This window comes from Staurois parvus, unplaced genomic scaffold (assembly GCF_062004578.1).
Source record: "Staurois parvus isolate SC_StPar_1 unplaced genomic scaffold, SC_StPar_1.0 ptg000243l, whole genome shotgun sequence".
Lineage (NCBI taxonomy): Eukaryota > Metazoa > Chordata > Amphibia > Anura > Ranidae > Staurois > Staurois parvus.
In genome coordinates this window covers 16198010-16219091 of record NW_028318039.1, presented here as the reverse complement: position 1 = coordinate 16219091, position 21082 = coordinate 16198010, and the positions used below count along the sequence as shown (strand labels likewise).

The 21082-nt window shown below is 40.3% G+C and overlaps 1 protein-coding gene across 1 annotated transcript in view; it reads right to left on the bottom strand.

The window, feature by feature from the left end:
* DNAJC3 (DnaJ heat shock protein family (Hsp40) member C3) overlaps positions 1-16907 on the bottom strand; it is a 61557-nt gene extending 44650 nt beyond the window's left edge. Inside the window, exons 1-3 of the mRNA XM_089680485.1 lie at positions 16696-16907; positions 3362-3472; positions 1301-1425 (exon numbers count right to left, since the gene is read on the bottom strand). Of these exons, the coding sequence (XP_089536611.1) occupies positions 1301-1425; positions 3362-3472; positions 16696-16777 (318 nt within the window). The 5' untranslated portion in view covers positions 16778-16907. The remainder of the gene's footprint in view (positions 1-1300; positions 1426-3361; positions 3473-16695) is intronic.
* Positions 16908-21082: the final 4175 nt, after the last annotated feature.

Genomic DNA, 21082 nt, shown 5'->3' with positions numbered 1-21082 from the left:
TTTTATTGGGTCACATTTTAGGTCGCTAGTTTTGATCTGTGGATTGTCATCTGCTGATCAGAGCCATTGAATTGTTCAGCAGAGTCTGCTGGACAATTCTGCTATAAATTCATTGTCACTGAAGTAACCATGAGCTTATAGCAGAAGCAGGTCCACACAGTGAATGGACCTGGCCAGCTAGAAGCAGTGCTGCAAGTCCGTACGCTGTATGGACAAGGCAGCGAAAGGGTTAAGGAGACAATAAAAGAAGTAATAGCACCCAGAAATAGAATGACAGCAACAATGATAGCAATATCTACAATTAACAAGCTCTAGATTCGGAAATGATCAAACAGATTAATGAAAACACACCAGCTAGTTGCTATCGATATTGTAAAACTATTGAAACTGTTGGATGTAGGTTGTCTTGACACATTCATTTTTTGGATATTGATAGCTGGTTAAAAACGTCATGTATGGCCTGTAGCCTAGATGCCTTTTAGTAGCCAAGACTGGGGGAAAAAAAAAAAATAATAATATCTTAGCCTTAGTGGTTAGCATTTTTGACATGCAGCACTAGGATCCTCAATTTACAGGATAAGTTCATCTTTTGAAAAAAAATAATAAATGCACATTTTATTTTTTGCAGGTAAAGCCTGCAGAGCATTGCACTCACAACCAGCTAGATACTTGGGAAAAGTAAGCTGAAACATGCTACATGTTAAAAACATGTTAAAACAGGTGGATAATTGTAACATGTTCCAAAGGTGATCCTTTAAATCCCAACTAGGACCCTACTGCTTGGGAGTTTGTATGTTATCCCTGTGTTTCCTCCAATACTCCAAAGACATGCAAGTACAATATGTAAAGTGTGTTATAAACTGCTGGTGTTATACAAATATATAAAAAAAATTGTGTATAAAGTACAATACCTACACACCATCAAATGACAATATATTACATATAAATACAGACTATATACATTTCCATAAGATAATATGACAAGAGTGAAGCAAAAATGTGAAACTACAAGTATCAGCCTACTCAGTCAGCTGGTAGGTCATGCTAAGACATGTAGTTCCTCCACATCTGGGGACTTCAGGCTGACCATGGTTATAATGAGTGTGAGAGCAGTGTCTGCATCATCCTGCTTTTCCACATCACATTTCAGTCACATCCAGCAACACTTGAAATCTCCCAAGTCCTGTTTCACATATTAAAGGTTTAAACCTTCTGAAGTGGTGATTATAGGCAGAAAAATACTCTAGAAGCAGGTTATTTTTTTTCTGCCCTCAAGTTAAGCTTTAGAAGTATTACATACTGATGTGAAGTCTGGTTTCAGCTCAATCACTCGACTTAAATCAGGAATTGCGGCTTTAGATTTGCCCATGGCCAGGAACACAGTGGCTCTTCTGTAATATGCAAGGTAGTTATCTGGATCTCCATCTAACAAAAGAGAGGAAGACAGTGAGCTGGCATCAAACAAAGCAAAAACTGTAAAAAGACATTAACCTCTATGTGCAGATATATAAATTACTAGGCTTGATTGATAGCAGAGCTTGTGCTCTGTGAACACTTTCTACTTCATGCTTTAATAAATGTTTTTTAAATACTCTATATGCCTTATTGAGGAAAATATTTCTAGTACACCTCTAGAATGTTAAGCAGACCCTTCAAAAAATAAATGTCTATTATACACAAACACAAAAACCTGTATGAAAATAAACCAAGTGCCATGATTTCCAGGTGTATAACTAATCTATTTTAATTGATTTATTGTTCTTATGTCTAGTAAAATTATCTTTTAAGTTGTCAATGTATTGTTATAGATTCTAGGGCACTTACTACTTACACCTGAGCATAGCAGCAAGCCTAATCCTAGCTATGAGGGCACCAGTACACCTCTGCTCCTTTATATGGACTCTTGTAGAAATGAAAACCCAGCAAACCCTACGCTTTCCCATGTAACTCACCCCAAACCTAATATAGAAAATGTCATGAAAACATCTTAAAGTGTTACTAAACCCACAACAGTAAACTCAGTCTGTATATGCAGTAAAGTATGCTTGTTATACTCACTGAGGAACCTAAGGGGTTAATCCTCTGAATTGTGAAAAAAGGCTGTTTGATCCTTTCTTCTCTGTTCCTCCCCTTTTCAAGTGACCACCACTTATCTCCAGACTGAACCGAAGGCATGCACATGCTCAGTTTGGTGTGTATTGCTAAAGAGTTTTTTTTTTCCCTGGGAGAGTGCATGTGATCAGCACAGGGCTAATCACTGTCCAGACAGAGGTCAGGGGATTTCCATCCTCCTAGAGCAGAAAGAAAACTCCTCCTACAAACTTTAGCTAGTTCTCTGCTGGACACTGATAGAAGTCACAAGACTGCTCTAACTGCTGATGGAAAAAAAAAAAAAAAAAAAAAAAAAAGGTATTTAGCAGTTTATATTTACTAAAATAATTGCACTTTCATGTTGTGTGTACTATGGGAGACCAGATATAGTGAATGCAGGGGCCTTGGTTTAGTAACACTTTAAGGTTCCTTATGACGAAAAAAATATACTGTTTGTGAACCTTCATAATCACTCATTTTGATGAAAGGTTTAAAGTGGTATACCATGAATGACTTGACAGATAAATTAAAAAAAAATAAAATACAAAATATATGTTAATGACAAACAAATCTAATTATGAGCCAGGCTTTACCCCCTTGTGTATAATGAATCAAAAGGTTCCCGCCATAGGTGCAGCCTGGTCACAACAATCGCTTCACATAAAAACATATCAGTGCATGTCCATTCTGATGCAATGGCTCTCCAGGGGGTTCCTGCTATTTGTTACAGCACAGTAGACAGACACAGGAAAAAAAAAAAAAAAAAAAAAAAAACGTATCGTACAGCAGAAAAGCATTCAAATACAGGCAGGAAAATCCAAATTCAAGCAGGACAGCCACAAGAAGTGAGGGAAGCACACATGCTATACTCACCTGGGTACCCTTAAGTGTTTATTTAAAGACCAAATTCTGGTGCCTGTAAACCACCCATATACCTCCACAGCTGTTGGAAATTCCTCTACAGCCTTGTGTGGATCTGAGATAATAGTACGGGGTCCCACCAATCAACTGCAATGGGATTTCAGTACTAGTTCTCTGCTTACATTCTAATGTGGGATTGCCCATTCAAAGGTGGGCATGAAGATGATAATTTTACTATACCTAGCCAACATTAGCTATGTGTACAACACGTCTAAACATTCTTGGGGATCATTCACTAAGGCTGTTAGAACATTAATTCAAACATGTAACAGGAAATGTGTACATAATCTTGCCACCACACAGGTTATCAAACAGTAATGTCTAGCTTCGATATACATGAAACACTTACCGATAGCTGAATGAAAATGAGATAAGGCATCTGCAAGCTGGCCAGCTGCTAGTAATTTTTTTCCCATTTCAAGATGCTTGTCCACATCTACGTTACTCCCACATGCCACCCCTGCAAAGGAACAAAATAGAGTGTCCAAAAGACAAGCACAAATCCCACATGTGTAGACAAATACACCACAGCCTGATGACATTAAGTGAGATGTCCTCAAAAAGGGGACATAGACAGGAACAAAAACTTGACATGTGATAATAAAAGTTTTTAAAGCCGAGCCCTTGCCGGTGACATTATTTTCACTTTATATCCATGACACAACAGTAAGAGATGATAATGCAAATAGCCATAAAAAACCTTGCCGAGCTTAGAACCTTTCCCTACTTTAAAAATGAGTTACAGGGACCCAAGACAGCTGCTAACAACTATAGCTGGCCATAGATGGATTGTTTCTTTCGAACAGCAAGCTGGTTAAAAGAAAATAAAAAAATATACACACACACTCCACTATCCACACATTCAAGGTAGACAGAATACAATTGCATAGCAGGGAGGATTCCTCTGACAGTGGGGACTCCTCTGCTGTCAGAATACACTGATCAGCACTGCAGAATTGATCATAGGAAACTTTTCCAACATTCCCATTCGAAAGAAGCCAATCCTTAGAGCGACTTCTTTCAAACAGGATCTGCCATATATGGATTGAAATTTGTCCGGTACTTGCTGAACCAGCCAGTTTTCAATCCATTTATGGCCAGCTTAATGTGGTAATAAACTCTTTTTTGTATACTTTTACCTACAGGTAAGCTTAGAATAAAGCTTACCTGTAGCTAAAATGAATATCTCCTAAACGTGCACCATTGAGGAGATATTTGCTCTTTTTGACAGCCGGCGCATGCTCTCTGAAGGAACACCATACCCATGCTGTTCCTTCAGAGCACTGTGTCATGGCTCTGGACTCCCACACACATGCATGGGAGTGACATCATTGCAGCTTGGCCAGTCAGACAGCCGGAGCCTGCAAACCCAGAAGGAAGACCGGGTGAAGATGGAAGCCTCTGCAATGGTGACAATGCACAGCTGAAGGGCTTCATTTTAAGGCAAGTCCTTCATAATGTGCTAGTATGTGATACAACCTAGCACATTATGACATTACCATGCAGGGGATTTTTTTTTTTTTTTTGGTGCAGTTTACTACCATTTTAAGGCACTTGATGCTTTTTGGACTCATAAGCTACAAAATGCCTGAGGAAACTCTAAATTTTTGTGCAGTATAATGGAGATTCCTCCCACATTTAAGGAATCTAAAAATTACCTGATACCAGATTACGGCAAAAAGGTACTTAGAGACATCAAATAATTATTGCACAACAATGACTCAACTAGTAGGGCCACGTTAAAATGGTGGCAATTATAGGTTTCTAAACACTTCTGCTTGTCAGACTATTTCCTGGGAGATATTTTCTTTTCATATAGGCATTCACACACATGGGAACGATCAGTTGCAAGGTTGATCTTTGAGATATTTCTACTCTTTGAACCTTTTGGTATCACTCTTTTGGAATACAGGTAATACAAAAATGAGTTGTCAGGAGGAGAAAAGGGGATTCAACTTGTCTGCCAATAACCTTACTACAAAAAAAAACAAAAAAAAAAAAAAACACAAACTTAGAATATTGTGCTTTGATACGTAGGCAGAAAACTTGGATCGGGAAAAAAAAGAAAGGGGGAAAAGTTTTCACGTCAGGATAAGCACTGGTCACTTAGCTACAACCTAGATGAGCCAACAGCATGGGGTCTTTAAAATTAGCATCTGAACTAAACAAGATATGCTTTCTATAATTAATGAAATGTAATGCTTACTCTGGCATACCCAGAGCAATATCACTGTGGCGGTAATAACTACCCTTGAAGCTTTAAACATGCAATCACTTCAAAATGAGTTTTAATTACTGGAGGAGTTTGTACACACAAACAACCAACATCTGACATATGGTACAGAAGTAGTGTTCTCATTAAGTGTGTAAGCTTTTCTGGTACCTGTGGGCTCCAACATAAGCACCAACAAAGCATTTCTAAAATTGCAACCATTTACAATAGCGCAAGTTACTCTCCGGAGCCAATTAACTTTATTGCTAACAAAATGCAAGAGTACCTGATAGAATATAGTATAAGATGTTCACTAATGACACAGAAATTCATCAAATATAATGATATAAAAAGAACAGACCTAGCAGCTTGTATGATAAAATTATAGGCGACATGTTACTTTCCAGTCGAGACAATGCTCTAAATTAGGGAGGTAGGGAAAGATGAATTTTAGTTGGAAGCTTTTACTGCACTTTCAAAACACCTTTTAAGTTTTTATTGGTGTCCCCACTATGTAGGTTCACCTATTTTATTTGTTCTGGTGTCCATCGTCATTGAGACAGAAATTGAAAAAAGCCAAAACTTTTGGATTTGTCACCTGGACAAGAGTTAAATCTTCTAATGGACATACTTATTCCAGGGACAACACTGAAAAAGAATTCCATGCATTTACTCTTGAGTCTCCAGAACAAGAAGTAAATGGGAAATCTCCCCCAAGGAATCAATGAATCACAGACAGCAAAAAATAAATTGTTTTTTTTTTTTGTCCCAAAATAAAAACATAAAAAAAAACAAAAAACAAAAAAACAAAGGAAAAAAAAAAAAACAAAAAACAGAAACCAGTTTTGCCTATACTTCCACTTTGCTTTAGGTGTCCCCAGGATTACCAAGCCCATTCCAACCTCTGGATGACTGCACTTTAACTCTAATGTCACTTTACAATATTAAACAATCAGAACAGGAATGTACAATCCCACACCAGTTTTGTGTAAACCTTAATTGTCACCTTTTTGGTGAGAGTCTAGACATATAGAGAGTTAGATTTGAGTGTGTGGTGTTCTATGAAACTAGTGGAAAGAGATGGACCTACAGGAGGTAAGTGGGGGGTGGGATAAAAGTTACACTTCTATTTTTTTAGCATTTTCTACAAGTATCACCATACCACATCAACACTCGTCACACATGGGAACCTATCAGATATACATATTAGAGCTGCCAACATAGATATTGCTTTTATCCTTATTGGTGTTCCACAAAATTCTATTTTCTCTAAACGTATCTAATCTGACCGCACCTGAAACACAGGTAAACACACAGCATAAACGGCACCATTGAAAAATCATTATATAAATTAAAAAATGTCCTCGAGAAAAAAAAAAAAAGTAGGTTTGACAGTGCCAGTGTGAATAAGGCCTAACAGATTCCTTTACATTCCTATAACTGCTACACTCCGATCACAGAGATGGTGAAAAGTAAAAGAGTAAGAAAAAAAATTAGCACTAATACCAACACTTTGTATCATTAAAAAACAACCCTTTAGCTTCCCACAAGTGACTTTGCCACAGCTGAGGTGGTATGATCAATTTGCTGCAGGTAGGAAGAAACATTTCCTCAGTCTCCTCCCTAGTGATCAGCCAGCAACATTGTGTGTTTGGAACAAGTCGCAAAGCAAGAGGCTGCTAGAGAGGGCTGACGTGTCAGACATTTGTGAACAAAGCCAAGAACAGCACAGACACCAGGATTTACATGATTGTGTCATCTCTGAGCCAACATCGCAGGCCAGGTAGAAGATATTGACTCTGCAAAAAGGCTGAACAGGAATAGATCTATCCTTCTGGAGAAGAAAGCAGAGGAAGGCATAGTCAGATGGAGGATGGTGCACTCTTAGCCAAGAACTGTACAGGACCTGCATTTACATGATTGTGCCATCTCTAAGCCAACATCTCAGTCCAGGCCAAGAAGTAGAGGCTAACCATCGACAATGCTGGAATAAAAGTGACCTGGTCTTTCTGGAGAGAAACATAGATCAAAGCATTGTCAGGTGATGTAATGTGATCTCAGAGAAGTAATAATTACCTGGATCCATCACTTATGGTTTATACACAATTAATATAATGCAAGGCCCACTTTAGGCTCCATACACACTAGTGGGTTTTTTTTTTTTTCTTTAAAGCTCACTTATAAATACTAGGGGGAAAAAAAAAAAAAAAAAAAAAAGCTGATAATAGCACTTTTGTGCCGGTTTGTAGTAGCGTTTTAACAACATTTTTACAGTGCATTTAGAAAAAAAAAAGCTAGAAAAAAAAGCAGTTAGGAGAGCTTTAGTAGTGTTTAGGAGCACTCAGCTGTATTTTTCTGCAGGGAAAAAAAAGTTCCAAAAACACTGAAGCTTGGCGGAAAAAAAAAAAAAAAAAAAAAAAAAAACTAGCCTAAGGCGCCATACACACTAGAGTTTTTTTAAACTCCTAGAAGCTATTAGCAATTTTTTTCCTGCTGCTAGAAGCTAACTCGTGTTATCTTATGAGTCCATTCACACTACTTTTAAGCTATTAGCATTTTTTGAGCTTCAGCGTCTAGGAGCAGGAAAAAAACAAACATTGTGTAGAATGTTTTTGGAGCGTTTTTCCAGCAGAAAAAAAAAACAAAAAACAAAACACTAAACACTCCTAAAACGCTCCTAACAGCTTTTTTTCTAGCTTTTTCCTTTTTGTCCCCCCTACATGTACTGTGAAAATACTACTGAAACCGCTAACACTCCTAAACACTTCTGAATGCTACTAAAAACGCTGTTACCAACTTTTTTTATCCACCTTTTTTCAATATTGAGCAATGAACTCAAACAAACAAACCAAAAAAAAATGCTAGGGTGCATGGAGCATAAAAAAAAAAAAAAAAAAAAAAAAAAAGGCATGGACACATAGGAGAATACTACTTAGCTTCTAGGAGCAGAAAAAAAGGATGCTGCTAACAGCTTCTAGGAGCTTAAAAAAACGAAAAAAATAAAAAACCCACTAGTGTGCATGGAGCCTTAAAACTCATCCCTCTACCAAGACCCCAGATTTACAATGTGCAGAAGGCGGCAATATTTCTGTTACCTACAGCAAGCCACTTTTCAGTGGTCAGTCCTAGTTTACACTGGAAGAATGACATCTGGAATTTTATTTTGTCTCTAAAAAACTATGGCCAAAACTTTTGGATAGAGTAACGGAGGATTATAAGCCCTCTCAGAATTTTTTTTCCCCACCATCTGTGTCCCATTGCAGAGATTTCCCTTCACTTCCTGTCTCATAGACAAATAGGAAGTGAGAGGAAATCCCTGCAATTTAACGGAATTCCTTGGGGATCCCCAGAACTGGTGTCCCCATTAGAAGATTCCCCCTCTATTATTTTTCTGGGGACAACCAAAAATTTGGGATTTATTTCACTTGCAATGATAATGGTAAACAGGACAAATAAGAGAGGGTAAATCTCCCTAACGGGGGCACAGACTGCAATAAAACCTGACAGGGGTTCTAATCTCTATCCAAAACTAAAAAAAAAAAAAAAAAAAAAAAAAAAAAGGTTTTGCCTTTAGTTATACTTTATCTTGAAAAATGTGATACTGCCCAGAGATTCTGAGGCCTAATCATATGATGTACTCTACGCACCTAATGCTTCTTGAACCATTTTATGCATAAAAATGTTTTTGGCTATATTAATCTGAATGTAAAATTCTTATACATGCTGCACTCAGAGTCCATGTACAGATGCTCTTACTATATTGTTCTGTGTTTGTATACTGTTACACTATCTTAATAAAATCATGAAAAATGTGCCTATGGTATAAAATTAAAATGCATAAAACCAGGTAAGAAGTCACACACATATAAACAAATCCTAACATGCACTAATGCCCCATACACACTATAAGAAAATTTTCGTATGAGGACCGATCATCAGATAATCGGATTGTTAGTACACAGCTTTCCAGAGCCGATCACAACAATCCGTACGACAATATCCGAAGGGACAAGCGCAGAAATGTTTCCCGTATGATACCAGATCATACGATTTTCTTTTAATCAGTACAGTAGTCATCTGAAAACACAATACAAATACAACGCAATACATGACATCACTTTCAAAATTCTTTTCTTTCATAGGAGAATTTTCGTATCTTTAGTAACCTTTTCACTTTCGATGTGAGACTAGCAGGCGAAAAAAAACAAAAAAACGGCCGATCGTTCGCCCGATATTCTCATTGTGTATACGGGGCAAAAGACAGAAATCATCAGTCTCCAACTAGGGACAGCTGCTGTAGGCTGTGCTTTTAGGGTCCTTTCACATGGGAGTTCCGGTTTTTTTTTTTCATCAGTTCAGTTATGTTTTTTTCAAAGAAAAAATGGATCAGCTTACATCAGTTTTTTACATCTCTTACCAATACAAAAACAGACCGTATGTCCGTTTACATACTTTTTCGTCCTTTTTTTTTTTTTAATTTTAAATTGGAAGAAAAATAGGGTTTTTTTTTCTGTTTAAAAAAAAAAAAAAAAAAAAAAGGAAGGATGCGTACATTAACGGATGTAAACAGATCCTCCATTTACATCTGCTAGTTCAAAGAAATACATGGATGTCCGGTTTTCATCCGTAAACAGACGGAACGCCCATGTGAAAGGACCCTTAAGAACCTGCAATGTCAATCAGAGAGTCACAAGTAACAAAGAACTCATCTCAATATTGAGCAATGAACTCAAACAACAAATAGACTGTAACAGCCTACACTACACAAAGGCAAGTATGCCATACTTCAGAATATGGCAGAGTCATACATCCAAAAGGTACATCATTTCAACAATATGAACGCGTTTCCATGGTAAACGATTGATATTAAAACTATTTCAAGGGTCCATTCACAGTACAAAGTTATGAAAGGCCGGGCTAGGTTTGGGTCACTGATCTCAGCTAAAGAGGCTTATGGGACTAATGCTCAGTCAAAGCTGGCCAACCAGTGGCTTTGCTTGAATTCGGATTTCTTCATTTAGCCAAGATTAGTAAGAGAGCAGTGTTTTCAGTAGAACAGGTGATACAAGGATTTATTTTACAATTTGTGAATGCAAGGTGTTAGGAGGATTGGCCTGGGTAAATTTATTTATAGCTCCACTTTAAATGCAAAGGTGTGCACTAAAGAAGTTCATACTAGTGGGTTAATTGAATACTTCAAAGCAGGGTGGATACGATTTAAATCACTAGTCAGTAAGGCTTGATTTAAATCCTAGTTTTCTACATAAAGACTAATTCTTGCTGGTATAACTTTAATATGCAAGTAGATGAAGATTTTTAGAATAACAACTTTTCATATTAGTTTTTTTATCCCCAGTTTAATAGGTTAATCATTCATATTTGGACAACTTTTCTGTTGTACTTAGGAAGGAGAAAAATAATCATTACCTTAATAATAACAATTTAAATAGATTTATTCAACTGAAACAATAACATTCCAGCATATGTTATTTGCTTAAACAAACATCCATGTTTGTTAACTAATTTGGCTAAACAAAATATATATATTTTAAGAAACTTAGACTGTCAGCCCCTTCCTCCTCACACTTAGTTTCACATTCTTCTTGTGCAGATCTATTCCACTCCAAACAATCAGAAAAATATTGTTTCTATTCTATTCACTGAACTTCTTGAAACTTAGCACTGAAGGGGTTGATTCTGTATTCATAGGTTTGTAGAAGTTAGGATTAAGGTCTTTTTCTTAGCTCTGTTCATGTTATAACATTTTTGCTGTGAAGAAGAGGCATGTGATCTCCGCTGAGTAAAATTCAGTTTTGAGAACTGCAAAAGTAAACCAAGCATCTGTGATAATATCTTGTAGGCAGAGAAACTGCCAAATAATCTTACAAAAACCTCTGGAAGAGCATGACATTGTGAATGGATTAATGGAATTTATTTACCAAAAAAATTAAACATATACAGCCTTATTCTACATAATTAAAAAACTAATCTTTATTTCATGATGGAATAACCTTTGGATGGTAATATATTTTCCTCAAAAAGCATTTTATTTTAAAAAATCCGATTTAAATAAACAAAAATCCGATTTTTTTTTTAAAATCATTGATTTTTATCCACCCTGCTTCAAAGGCTGGCCCTCATATGTGTGCATGGCTAGGGTTGAACATTAGACTGTAAACTCACTTGGAGGAAGGGAATTACATGGTTCTATTTAATGGCGGCAATTTTCATTGCAAAGTGAATTATAGTAAATAAGGTGAACCTCTGTTTGCTTTATATACCGAATAAAGTGCAAGTGAAATCTTAAGAAACAGGATTTTTGCTAGCACTTGATTGGCCGATTGCAGTGAATGTAGCTTCATCATAAGCTCAGTGCACATTCGCTTTGCTATTCCTTTAATATATGAACCATGCTGTGTCAAAATGCTTTACAACCTGCTGATGTTAACTAAAAAGTAAATGAAAAAAAAAAAAAACCTACCACTAATTACATTTTTTGCTGAAGTATGTCTTTTATGGCCTTTTTGAAAAAATGTCTATAAAAAAATGTCTTAGCAAAATTTGCAGTCCATCCCAGCCTTATCATTTACTGATTCAAGGTGGCCACAAACAGCCTTACAACTACAAGCAATGCTCCAGATTTCACTGGTTTTTATTATTAATAATAATAATAATAATAATAATAATACAGGATTTATATAGCACCAACAGTTTGCTCAGCGCTTTACAATATAAAGCGAGACAATACAAGAGGGTTAGGAGGGCCCTGCTCCTTGGAGCTTACAATCTAAGATGGGGCCTCTTTAGGCTGAAGTCATACTTGTGATCCTGTTGCAAGTGATAATTCCCCAGGCTAGTGCAGGGTTGCTAGAAAATGCAGGAAGAACACTTATCTGCCTTCTTTCTGTTGCTGGTTTCAGCAATACAGCAACAAGCTTCCTCAATTAAGAAAATGCTTTAAAATGTAGATCTACCCATTGTAATCAATGGCAACCGTCAGCCCTCCACCCCTACCATAAATAGCGATCACATAACCCAACTGTATACATACACAACTGACTGAGTCACTTAATAATTGCCAGTAATTGATATCTTTATCGTATTAGCCTGCAGTGGATCTCTATTGTAACCCCAATAAGGACAAGATCAGTTTTTTACCTCCACGTATCTTCTATATTGTCTTCTTTTTATGTGTTTTAAAGTGGAACTAAACTCATTAAACAGTTTCAAAAAAACAGTTACATTATCAGCACGTGCTGAGATAGTAACTGTCACATTTGCTTGTGTTCTCACTGTCAAACCATCAAATGGCTAGAGTCATAACTGATCACATATGCAGCACAATGGCAGTTGCAGATCAGCTAAGTTGGCAGCTTTCTTGGCTGAAAACGATAGGAAGCTCCGCTTTAAGTGCCCGGTCATACCAGTGCAATTTCAGGTGTGATTTGGGAATTAAAATCGCACCTGAAATTGCATTTATTGAATGTGAAAGTCAAGGTCTTAAAATGTGCAATTTGCTGCAGTGTGATCTCGAAAGTAGTTCTTGCACTACTTTTTCTGCAGTTTATTGCGATTTCACATACATAGAATATGTAGAATATAATGGAAATCACAAAGCAAATTGCAAGAAATGGTTGAAAATCTTCACAAGTCGCAATAAAGTCTTCAGAAATCGCACACAAATGGCGTGATTTTAAATCGCAGTGGTGTGAATGGTGTCTAAGTTTACATGCTTTTTATTCTTTACAAAAAAAAAAAAAAAAGTAAGTTGCTGGCAAGAGAATGCTGTCTCCCTCATCCAGCCGGGGAGGGAATGACACTTGCAAGCAGGTATTTCATGTTTCACAATGGTCCTTCCAAACAACCCTGCCCCCAGTAAGTTCTTGCCAGCAATAGGATCACTAGCCTGTCAAAAGTGTGTAATTGAAATCAAAGTAGTATTAAAGCTAAAACTTTTTTTTTTCATTAGTTTTAGATAGAGTGGAGAGGATTAGGACACTGGTCAGGTTTTTTATTGCCGTCTGTGTCCCCATTAGGGAGATTCTCCCACTCCATTTGTCCTTTTGATCATTATCACTGAGAGTAAAAGTGAAAAAAAAAACAGAATTTTGAGCTGTCACCAGAATAGGAAAAAAGGGGAAATTTTTCAATGTGGGCACTAGTTCTGATGACAACCAAGGATTCCCTCACTTTATCAAGGGATTCCCTCCCACCTTCTAGTGTAGCTCCAGGACTGGAAGTGAAGGGAAACCTCTCCAGCAGGACACAGATGGCAACACCCCCCCCCCCCCAAAAAACAAAACAAAAACTACACAACCTTCTCTTACTCTACCCAAAATTAAAAAAGGCTTTGGCTTTAGTTTCACATAAAACTGGTCTTACATGACTCAAACTTCAGCAAATGTGGGTGGCCTTGTCAGCTCCATCCAGCCCAACAAACTTCAACTGAAAAGTCAAAGAAGCCAATGTGGAAGATCCTCACCCAAACAGCAACCACATCCAACCATGTTGAGACACTTTAAGCCTAGGTTCACACTACTGCGGTGCGGTACATCGCATGTGATTCACACAGGAGCCGCACTGCATTCCTGTGCGAATCACATACGATTTGTGTGCGGTGCGATTGGAGCCATACATTATGTATGGCTCCAATTGCACCGCACCTGGACCAAAAAGATGCAGGACCCTTTTTTGGGTCTGCGCTAAAACTGGATCGCATGGGTATTCACACCTATGTGATCCAATTCTGCACATTGCGACGGGTTTTGTGACCGATTTCGGGGTGTTAAACACACCCGCATCAGTTCGCATGAATGGGGTGCGATTCTGATGTGGTGCGGAATTTGCACAGAAAACGCTGCAAATTCCGCACCACATCAGTGTGAACCCAACCTAATAGCTGCAGATGCTTGAATACAACAGCCAGCAGTGGAGTTTTACTCATCAATGCTGTTTAGCATGGATGGAGAACTCTATTAGAAATCTCTTAGAATCTAGTTCACAGGTTGAATGATAGAAATCTCTGTGTGTATGGCTACTCCTAGAAGACAGTAATGAGTACCTCCGGCAGCCAGAGATACCCAACATCTAATATTGAGGAATCTTCCTGTTGGCGGGCCCATGCCTCTTCTTTGGAGGGGTCTTGGAGCCATATCTGTCAGTCTATGACAGCAATGGGCAAACTACGGCCCGGCGGACCTTTTAATCCGGCCCGCGGAGCTAGGCTCCCACTAGGCTCCTCTCACAGTCCGCCCTGAAGACCGGTGTAGCATGAAAATCTGTCTCCTATGAGGATCTGTCCCCCTCGACGTATCTGCGCATGTGCCAGAGATCGCCGATCGGCTGCTAATGCCTGAAACTGGCACATGCGCAGATACGTCGAGGGGGACAGATCCTCATAGGAGACAGATTTTCATGCTACACCGGAACGGCGCGGGAACACGGCGAGAGGAACGCGCGGAGCAAAGGTAAGTGAATTGACACAGGGGGGACTTGGGGACTTAATATGGGGAATGAATTAGTATAGGGGGGATGAATTACTATAGGGGGGATAAATTACTATGCTTACTATGGGGGAATATTACTATACTTACTATGGATGACACATACACATCATTCATCTACTCTTGGTCCGGCCCCCGGGTCCAATATATGAACCCATTGCGGCCCTCAAGTCAAAAAGTTTGCCCACCCCTGGTCTATGACCACACTGATTCTCTGGTTGTCTTCCAATATTGGGATTCACGCGCTCCTGTATTAAGAGGATGACTGGAAATGCTGAAATTGTGTTTAAAAGGAAACTCAACATTTGATCTCCATTTAAGTGTATGGATGATTTAGGAAATGTAATTTTATTCATTTATATTGCATCAACATAATCCACAGCACTTTACTGAGAATGCAGAACCACTTACATCAGCCTGCATGAAGCCTATGGACACCATTAGCGTGGTTCTAAAAGCTAACTGGTTTTTACCTTAATGCATTCCCTGCATTAAAGCGGAACTTCAATCTAGAATAAATAAATGTCAGTAGCTACATATCCTGTAGCTGCTGACTTTTGATATAAGGACACTTACCTGATCCAGTGCCATCCTCACCTGGGCTAGCTCTTCACCAGTCTTTGGGTCACTGGCTTCTTTAGTGTGGGAAGCCAACTGTAGCAGCTTGCGGCTTCACAGCTGTCTACATACCGCGCATGCTCGAGCCATAGGGTTGCCACCTCATCCCTTTTAACCCGGACACATATTAATTACACAGGTTCTGGGGCTGATTAAGATGGCAATTAAGCTCACATAGTGCCTTATCTGCATTAAATTACCCTCAGAACCTGTACTTAATATGCGTTCGGTTTTAAAAGGATGAGGTGGCAACCCTAATGAGCCATGCTGCACTTTTCCAATGGCCCACAGCCTTCTGGGACATGTGGCTTGTCCCAGAAAGCTGAGGGTGAAGATAGAGGGGGGCCAAACTTCCACTCGGATTGCCTAGGTGATCCACGTGGAAGTGGGAACCTGTCAAAACTAGGTACCCGTGCCTCCCCCCAAAAATGATATACCAAATTAGAAAGGGGATTGGGGGAGGAGGAGGACTGAAAGCAGAAGTCCCCTTTTGAGTGAAAATTCTGCATTGAGGTAAAAACACCCCATTAACAGTTGCCCCCTCACTAAACACTTACCTGAGTTCTCTCATGATCCAGCGCTGTGCCCGGCTGCAGCACCAGTCTCCTCTCTTCCTGGTCTCACAGGAGAATTCGAGAACCATTGGCTCCTGCTGCTGTCAGTCGTATCCTATGAGGAGGGGGGACTTGGCTGAACCACACTGTGTGTCTATGGACACACACAGCCCAGCTCAGGAGTGCTCCCACATGTGTCCCTCCCTAGCACAGAGCTTGTTAGGAGGACACCAGCAGAGAAGGTGGAGAGGACAACACCATTCTCCTCTCCTGCTGGTCTCACAGAGAGCCATTGGCTCCTGCTGCCGTCAGTCAAGTCCTGTGGGGAGGGGGGGCTTGGCTGAACTGCACTGTGTGTGTCTATGGACACACACAGCCTGGAGCTCAGGAGTGCTCCCATATGTGTGACCCCCAGCACACGACTTGCTATGAGGACACCAGCAGGGAAGGTGGAGAGGACAGCACCAGCGAAGGACCCCAGAAGAGAAGGTAAGGGACCACTCTGTACAGTATTGTTGCACACAGCAGATAGGTAGAACATCTTTTTTATTTTAGCCCACAATGATAAACTTTAACATATCTTCCTCCAGTCAGGAGATACAAGTGGAACAGTATGTACATGACACAAGCAGCGAGTATGGAGCTCAGCTGATCCATAGACTTCAGGACTCCCCCATGAAGGGGGCTCTGTAGAGAGAGGTCCCATGAACACAGACCCCCTCCTCTCCTTGGCCTCACTCCACAGACCGGGCCAGCCCTGAGCCTGCTCTCTTCTGGGGGCAGGCTGCCTTCTTACCTTCATATTGGAGATCAAACAGAACCAGCAGGAAAGGGAAGAAAGACAGCAGCTTCTGTGCACAGGCGACGGGTGACACCATGCTGGAGGACAGTGTCTGCCTGTGCTCTATACACCACACACAGGCTGGGAGCCCGAGTCCGTACCGCTATGTGCTCAACCTTCCTGGACACAGTGACAACCCTCCGTCCGGGGCCACTTCTACTAGTTCCCAGTAAGTTGAGCCCTGGTCGTGGTGAGATGTGATTGGACAGCCCGCTGCCGGGACGGCCCCTCTTTCCTGATAGGTGAACGTGGAGCCTCAGCCAGGCGAGACGAGCCAAAGTCCCTCCCCCTTCTTCGCTTCCCTGCCAAAGAAAACCCACTGTTCCGGCTCTGCCGCCTGATGACGACATTCACATTCACTGCTGGCAGTAAATACAGAAAACGTGTGACTTGTGTGGTGACATGTACTGTGTGTTCCTGTGACATGTACAGTGTGCTCTATGTGTTCCTGTGACATGTACAGTGTGCTCTATGTTCATGTGACATGTACTGTGTGTTCCTGTGACATGTACAGTGTGCTCTATGTGTTCCTGTGACATGTACAGTGTGCTCTATGTTCATGTGACATGTACTGTGTGTTCCTGTGACATGTACAGTGTGCTCTATGTGTTCCTGTGACATGTACAGTGTGCTCTATGTTCATGTGACATGTACTGTGTGTTCCTGTGACATGTACAGTGTGCTCTATGTGTTCCTGTGACATGTACTGTGTGCTCTATGTGTTTCTGTGACATGTACAGTGTGCTATATGTGTTCCTGTGACATGTACTGTGTGCTCTATGTGTTTCTGTGACATGTACAGTGTGCTCTATGTTCATGTGACATGTACTGTGTGTTTCTGTGACATGTACAGTGTGCTATATGTGTTCCTGTGACATGTACTGTGTGCTCTATGTGTTTCTGTGACATGTACAGTGTGCTCTATGTTCATGTGACATGTACTGTGTGTTTCTGTGACATGTACAGTGTGCTCTCTGTGTTCCTGTGACATGTACAGTGTGCGTTTCTGTGACATGTACTGTGTGCTCTATGTGTTCCTGTGACATGTACTGTGTGCTCTATGTTCATGTGTCATGTACTGTGTGTTCCTGTGACATGTACAGTGTGCTGTATGTGTTCCTGTGACATGTACTGTGTGCTCTATGTGTTTCTGTGACATGTACAGTGTGCTCTATGTGTTCCTGTGACATGTACTGTGTGCTCTATGTGTTCCTGTGACATGTACTGTGTGCTCTCTGTGACATGTACAGTGTACTCTATGTGTTTCTGTGACATGTACAGTGTGCTCTATGTGTTTCTGTGACATGTACAGTGTGCTCTATGTTCATGTGTCATGTACTGTGTGTTCCTGTGACATGTACAGTGTGCTGTATGTGTTCCTGTGACATGTACTGTGTGCTCTATGTGTTTCTGTGACATGTACTGTGTGCTCTATGTGTTCCTGTGACATGTACTGTGTGCTCTATGTTCATGTGACATGTACTGTGTGTTCCTGTGACATGTACAGTGTGCTCTATGTGTTCCTGTGACATGTACTGTGTGCTCTATGTTCATGTGACATGTACTGTGTGTTCCTGTGACATGTACAGTGTGCTCTATGTGTTCCTGTGACATGTACTGTGTGCTCTATGTGTTTCTGTGACATGTACAGTGTGCTCTATGTTCATGTGACATGTACTGTGTGTTTCTGTGACATGTACAGTGTGCTCTATGTGTTCCTGTGACATGTACAGTGTGCTCTATGTTCATGTGACATGTACTGTGTGTTCCTGTGACATGTACAGTGTGCTATATGTGTTCCTGTGACATGTACTGTGTGCTCTATGTGTTTCTGTGACATGTACAGTGTGCTCTATGGTCATGTGACATGTACTGTGTGTTTCTGTGACATGTACAGTGTGCTCTATGTGTTCCTGTGACATGTACAGTGTGCTCTATGTTCATGTGACATGTACTGTGTGTTCCTGTGACATGTACAGTGTGCTCTCTGTGTTCCTGTGACATGTACAGTGTGCTCTATGTGTTCCTGTGACATGTACTGTGTGCTCTATGTTCATGTGTCATGTACTGTGTGTTCCTGTGACATGTACAGTGTGCTGTATGTGTTCCTGTGACATGTACTGTGTGCTCTATGTGTTTCTGTGACATGTACAGTGTGCTCTATGTGTTCCTGTGACATGTACTGTGTGCTCTATGTGTTCCTGTGACATGTACTGTGTGCTCTATGTTCATGTGACATGTACTGTGTGTTCCTGTGACATGTACAGTGTGCTCTATGTGTTCCTGTGACATGTACTGTGTGCTCTATGTTCATGTGACATGTACTGTGTGTTCCTGTGACATGTACAGTGTGCTCTATGTGTTCCTGTGACATGTACTGTGTGCTCTATGTGTTTCTGTGACATGTACAGTGTGCTCTATGTTCATGTGACATGTACTGTGTGTTTGTGACATGTACAGTGTGCTCTCTGTGTTCCTGTGACATGTACAGTGTGCTCTATGTGTTTCTGTGACATGTACTGTGTGCTCTATGTGTTCCTGTGACATGTACTGTGTGCTCTATGTTCATGTGACATGTACTGTGTGTTCCTGTGACATGTACAGTGTGCTGTATGTGTTCATGTGACATGTACAATGTGCTCTATGTTCATGTGACGTACAGTGTGCTCTATGTGTTCCTGTGACATGTACTGTGTGCTCTATGTGTTTCTGTGACATGTACAGTGTGCTCTATGTTCATGTGACATGTACTGTGTGTTCCTGTGACATGTACAGTGTGCTGTATGTGTTCCTGTGACATGTACAATGTGCTCTATGTTCATGTGACGTACAGTGTGCTCTATGTGTTCCTGTGACATGTACTGTGTGTTCTATGTGTTCATGTGACATGTACAGTGTGCTCTATGTTCATGTGACATGTACTGTGTGTTCCTGTGACATGTACAGTGTGCTCTATATGTTCCTGTGACATGTACAGTGTGCTCTGTGTTCCTGTGACATGTACTGTGTGCTCTATGTTCATGTGACATGTACAGTGTGCTCTATGTGTTCATGAGGCATGTACAGTGTGCTCTATGTGTAATTGTGACCTGTACGGCGTGGCCCATGAGTGTAATTGTGACCTTTACGCCGTGCTCTGTGTGTAAATGTGACATGTATGGTGTGCTATGTATGTAAATGTGACATGTACACTGTACCATGTGTGTAAATGTGACATGTACAGTGTGCTGTGTGTGTAGATGCGATGTGTTCTGTGTGTGTAAATGTGACATGTACTGTGTGATGTGTGTGTAAATGTGACATGTGCGCTGTACCGTGTGTGTAAATGTGACATGTACAGTGTGCTGTGTGTGTAAATGTGACATGCTGTGTGTGTAAATGTGGCATGTACAGTGTGCTGTGTGTATAAATTTGACATGTGCTGTGTGTGTAAATGTGACATGTGCTGTGTGTGTAAATGTGAAATGTACAGTGTGCTACGTGTGTAGAGGTGACATGTACCGTGTGCCCTGTGTGTGTTTAGGCTAGATTTAGATGTCAATGCGTTCAGATCATGCTTCAGAGGAAAATGACAGGTACTGAGGGGGTAATGAGATGACTCCTCACTGCCTATTTTAACCTGATTTTTTGCTGACAAACCCACCACAACCAAATCTATTGCATGGAGTTGTAGGATTTCATGTTTTTTCGGCGCTTCCCCTTTTACCTGAATGTATCGCCTTCCCATTTGCTACCCACCAATTGCTATATGTTAGGAAGCATCACGGCATGTACTGATGTCCCACAGGTGTGCAGAAATCATCTTCCTTATGTTCTTTAATGGTGTGTCTGTGTAAAATCATTATTATTTATCATTGTCCACCTGTTTCACCAGCCTAAGAACTTTGGTTGAATTTTTTGAATTGGACGAGGTACACAACATTACTGGAGGTACAGCTATATGCAAACAACCGGTGGGACATCATTTTTCACAACTAGACCACACTATGGAAGACATGAATGTTTTAGTTCCTAAAGGGAGCTTCAAAACTACTCAGGAAAGGAGAACTTTTAGATCATTCTATTTGACACAACAATATAAAGAACAGGTGTGTGTGTGTACCTCAGTTTTCTAAATCAGTATCCAGCAGTTTTACAACTTCTTTCATCTCTATGAGGCCCCTTTCACACGATCGCTCCGTTCAGGTCCACCTGTTCCTTTTTGCAGGCAGTCACATATCACATAGGAAGATTGGCACGTATGGTAACCTCTTTAAATTCCTCCTTGGTCCCGGGATGCATACATTTTTTGCCTTTTGACATCATACTACACTGCATACAATTTAAACAAAGAAGACAACCT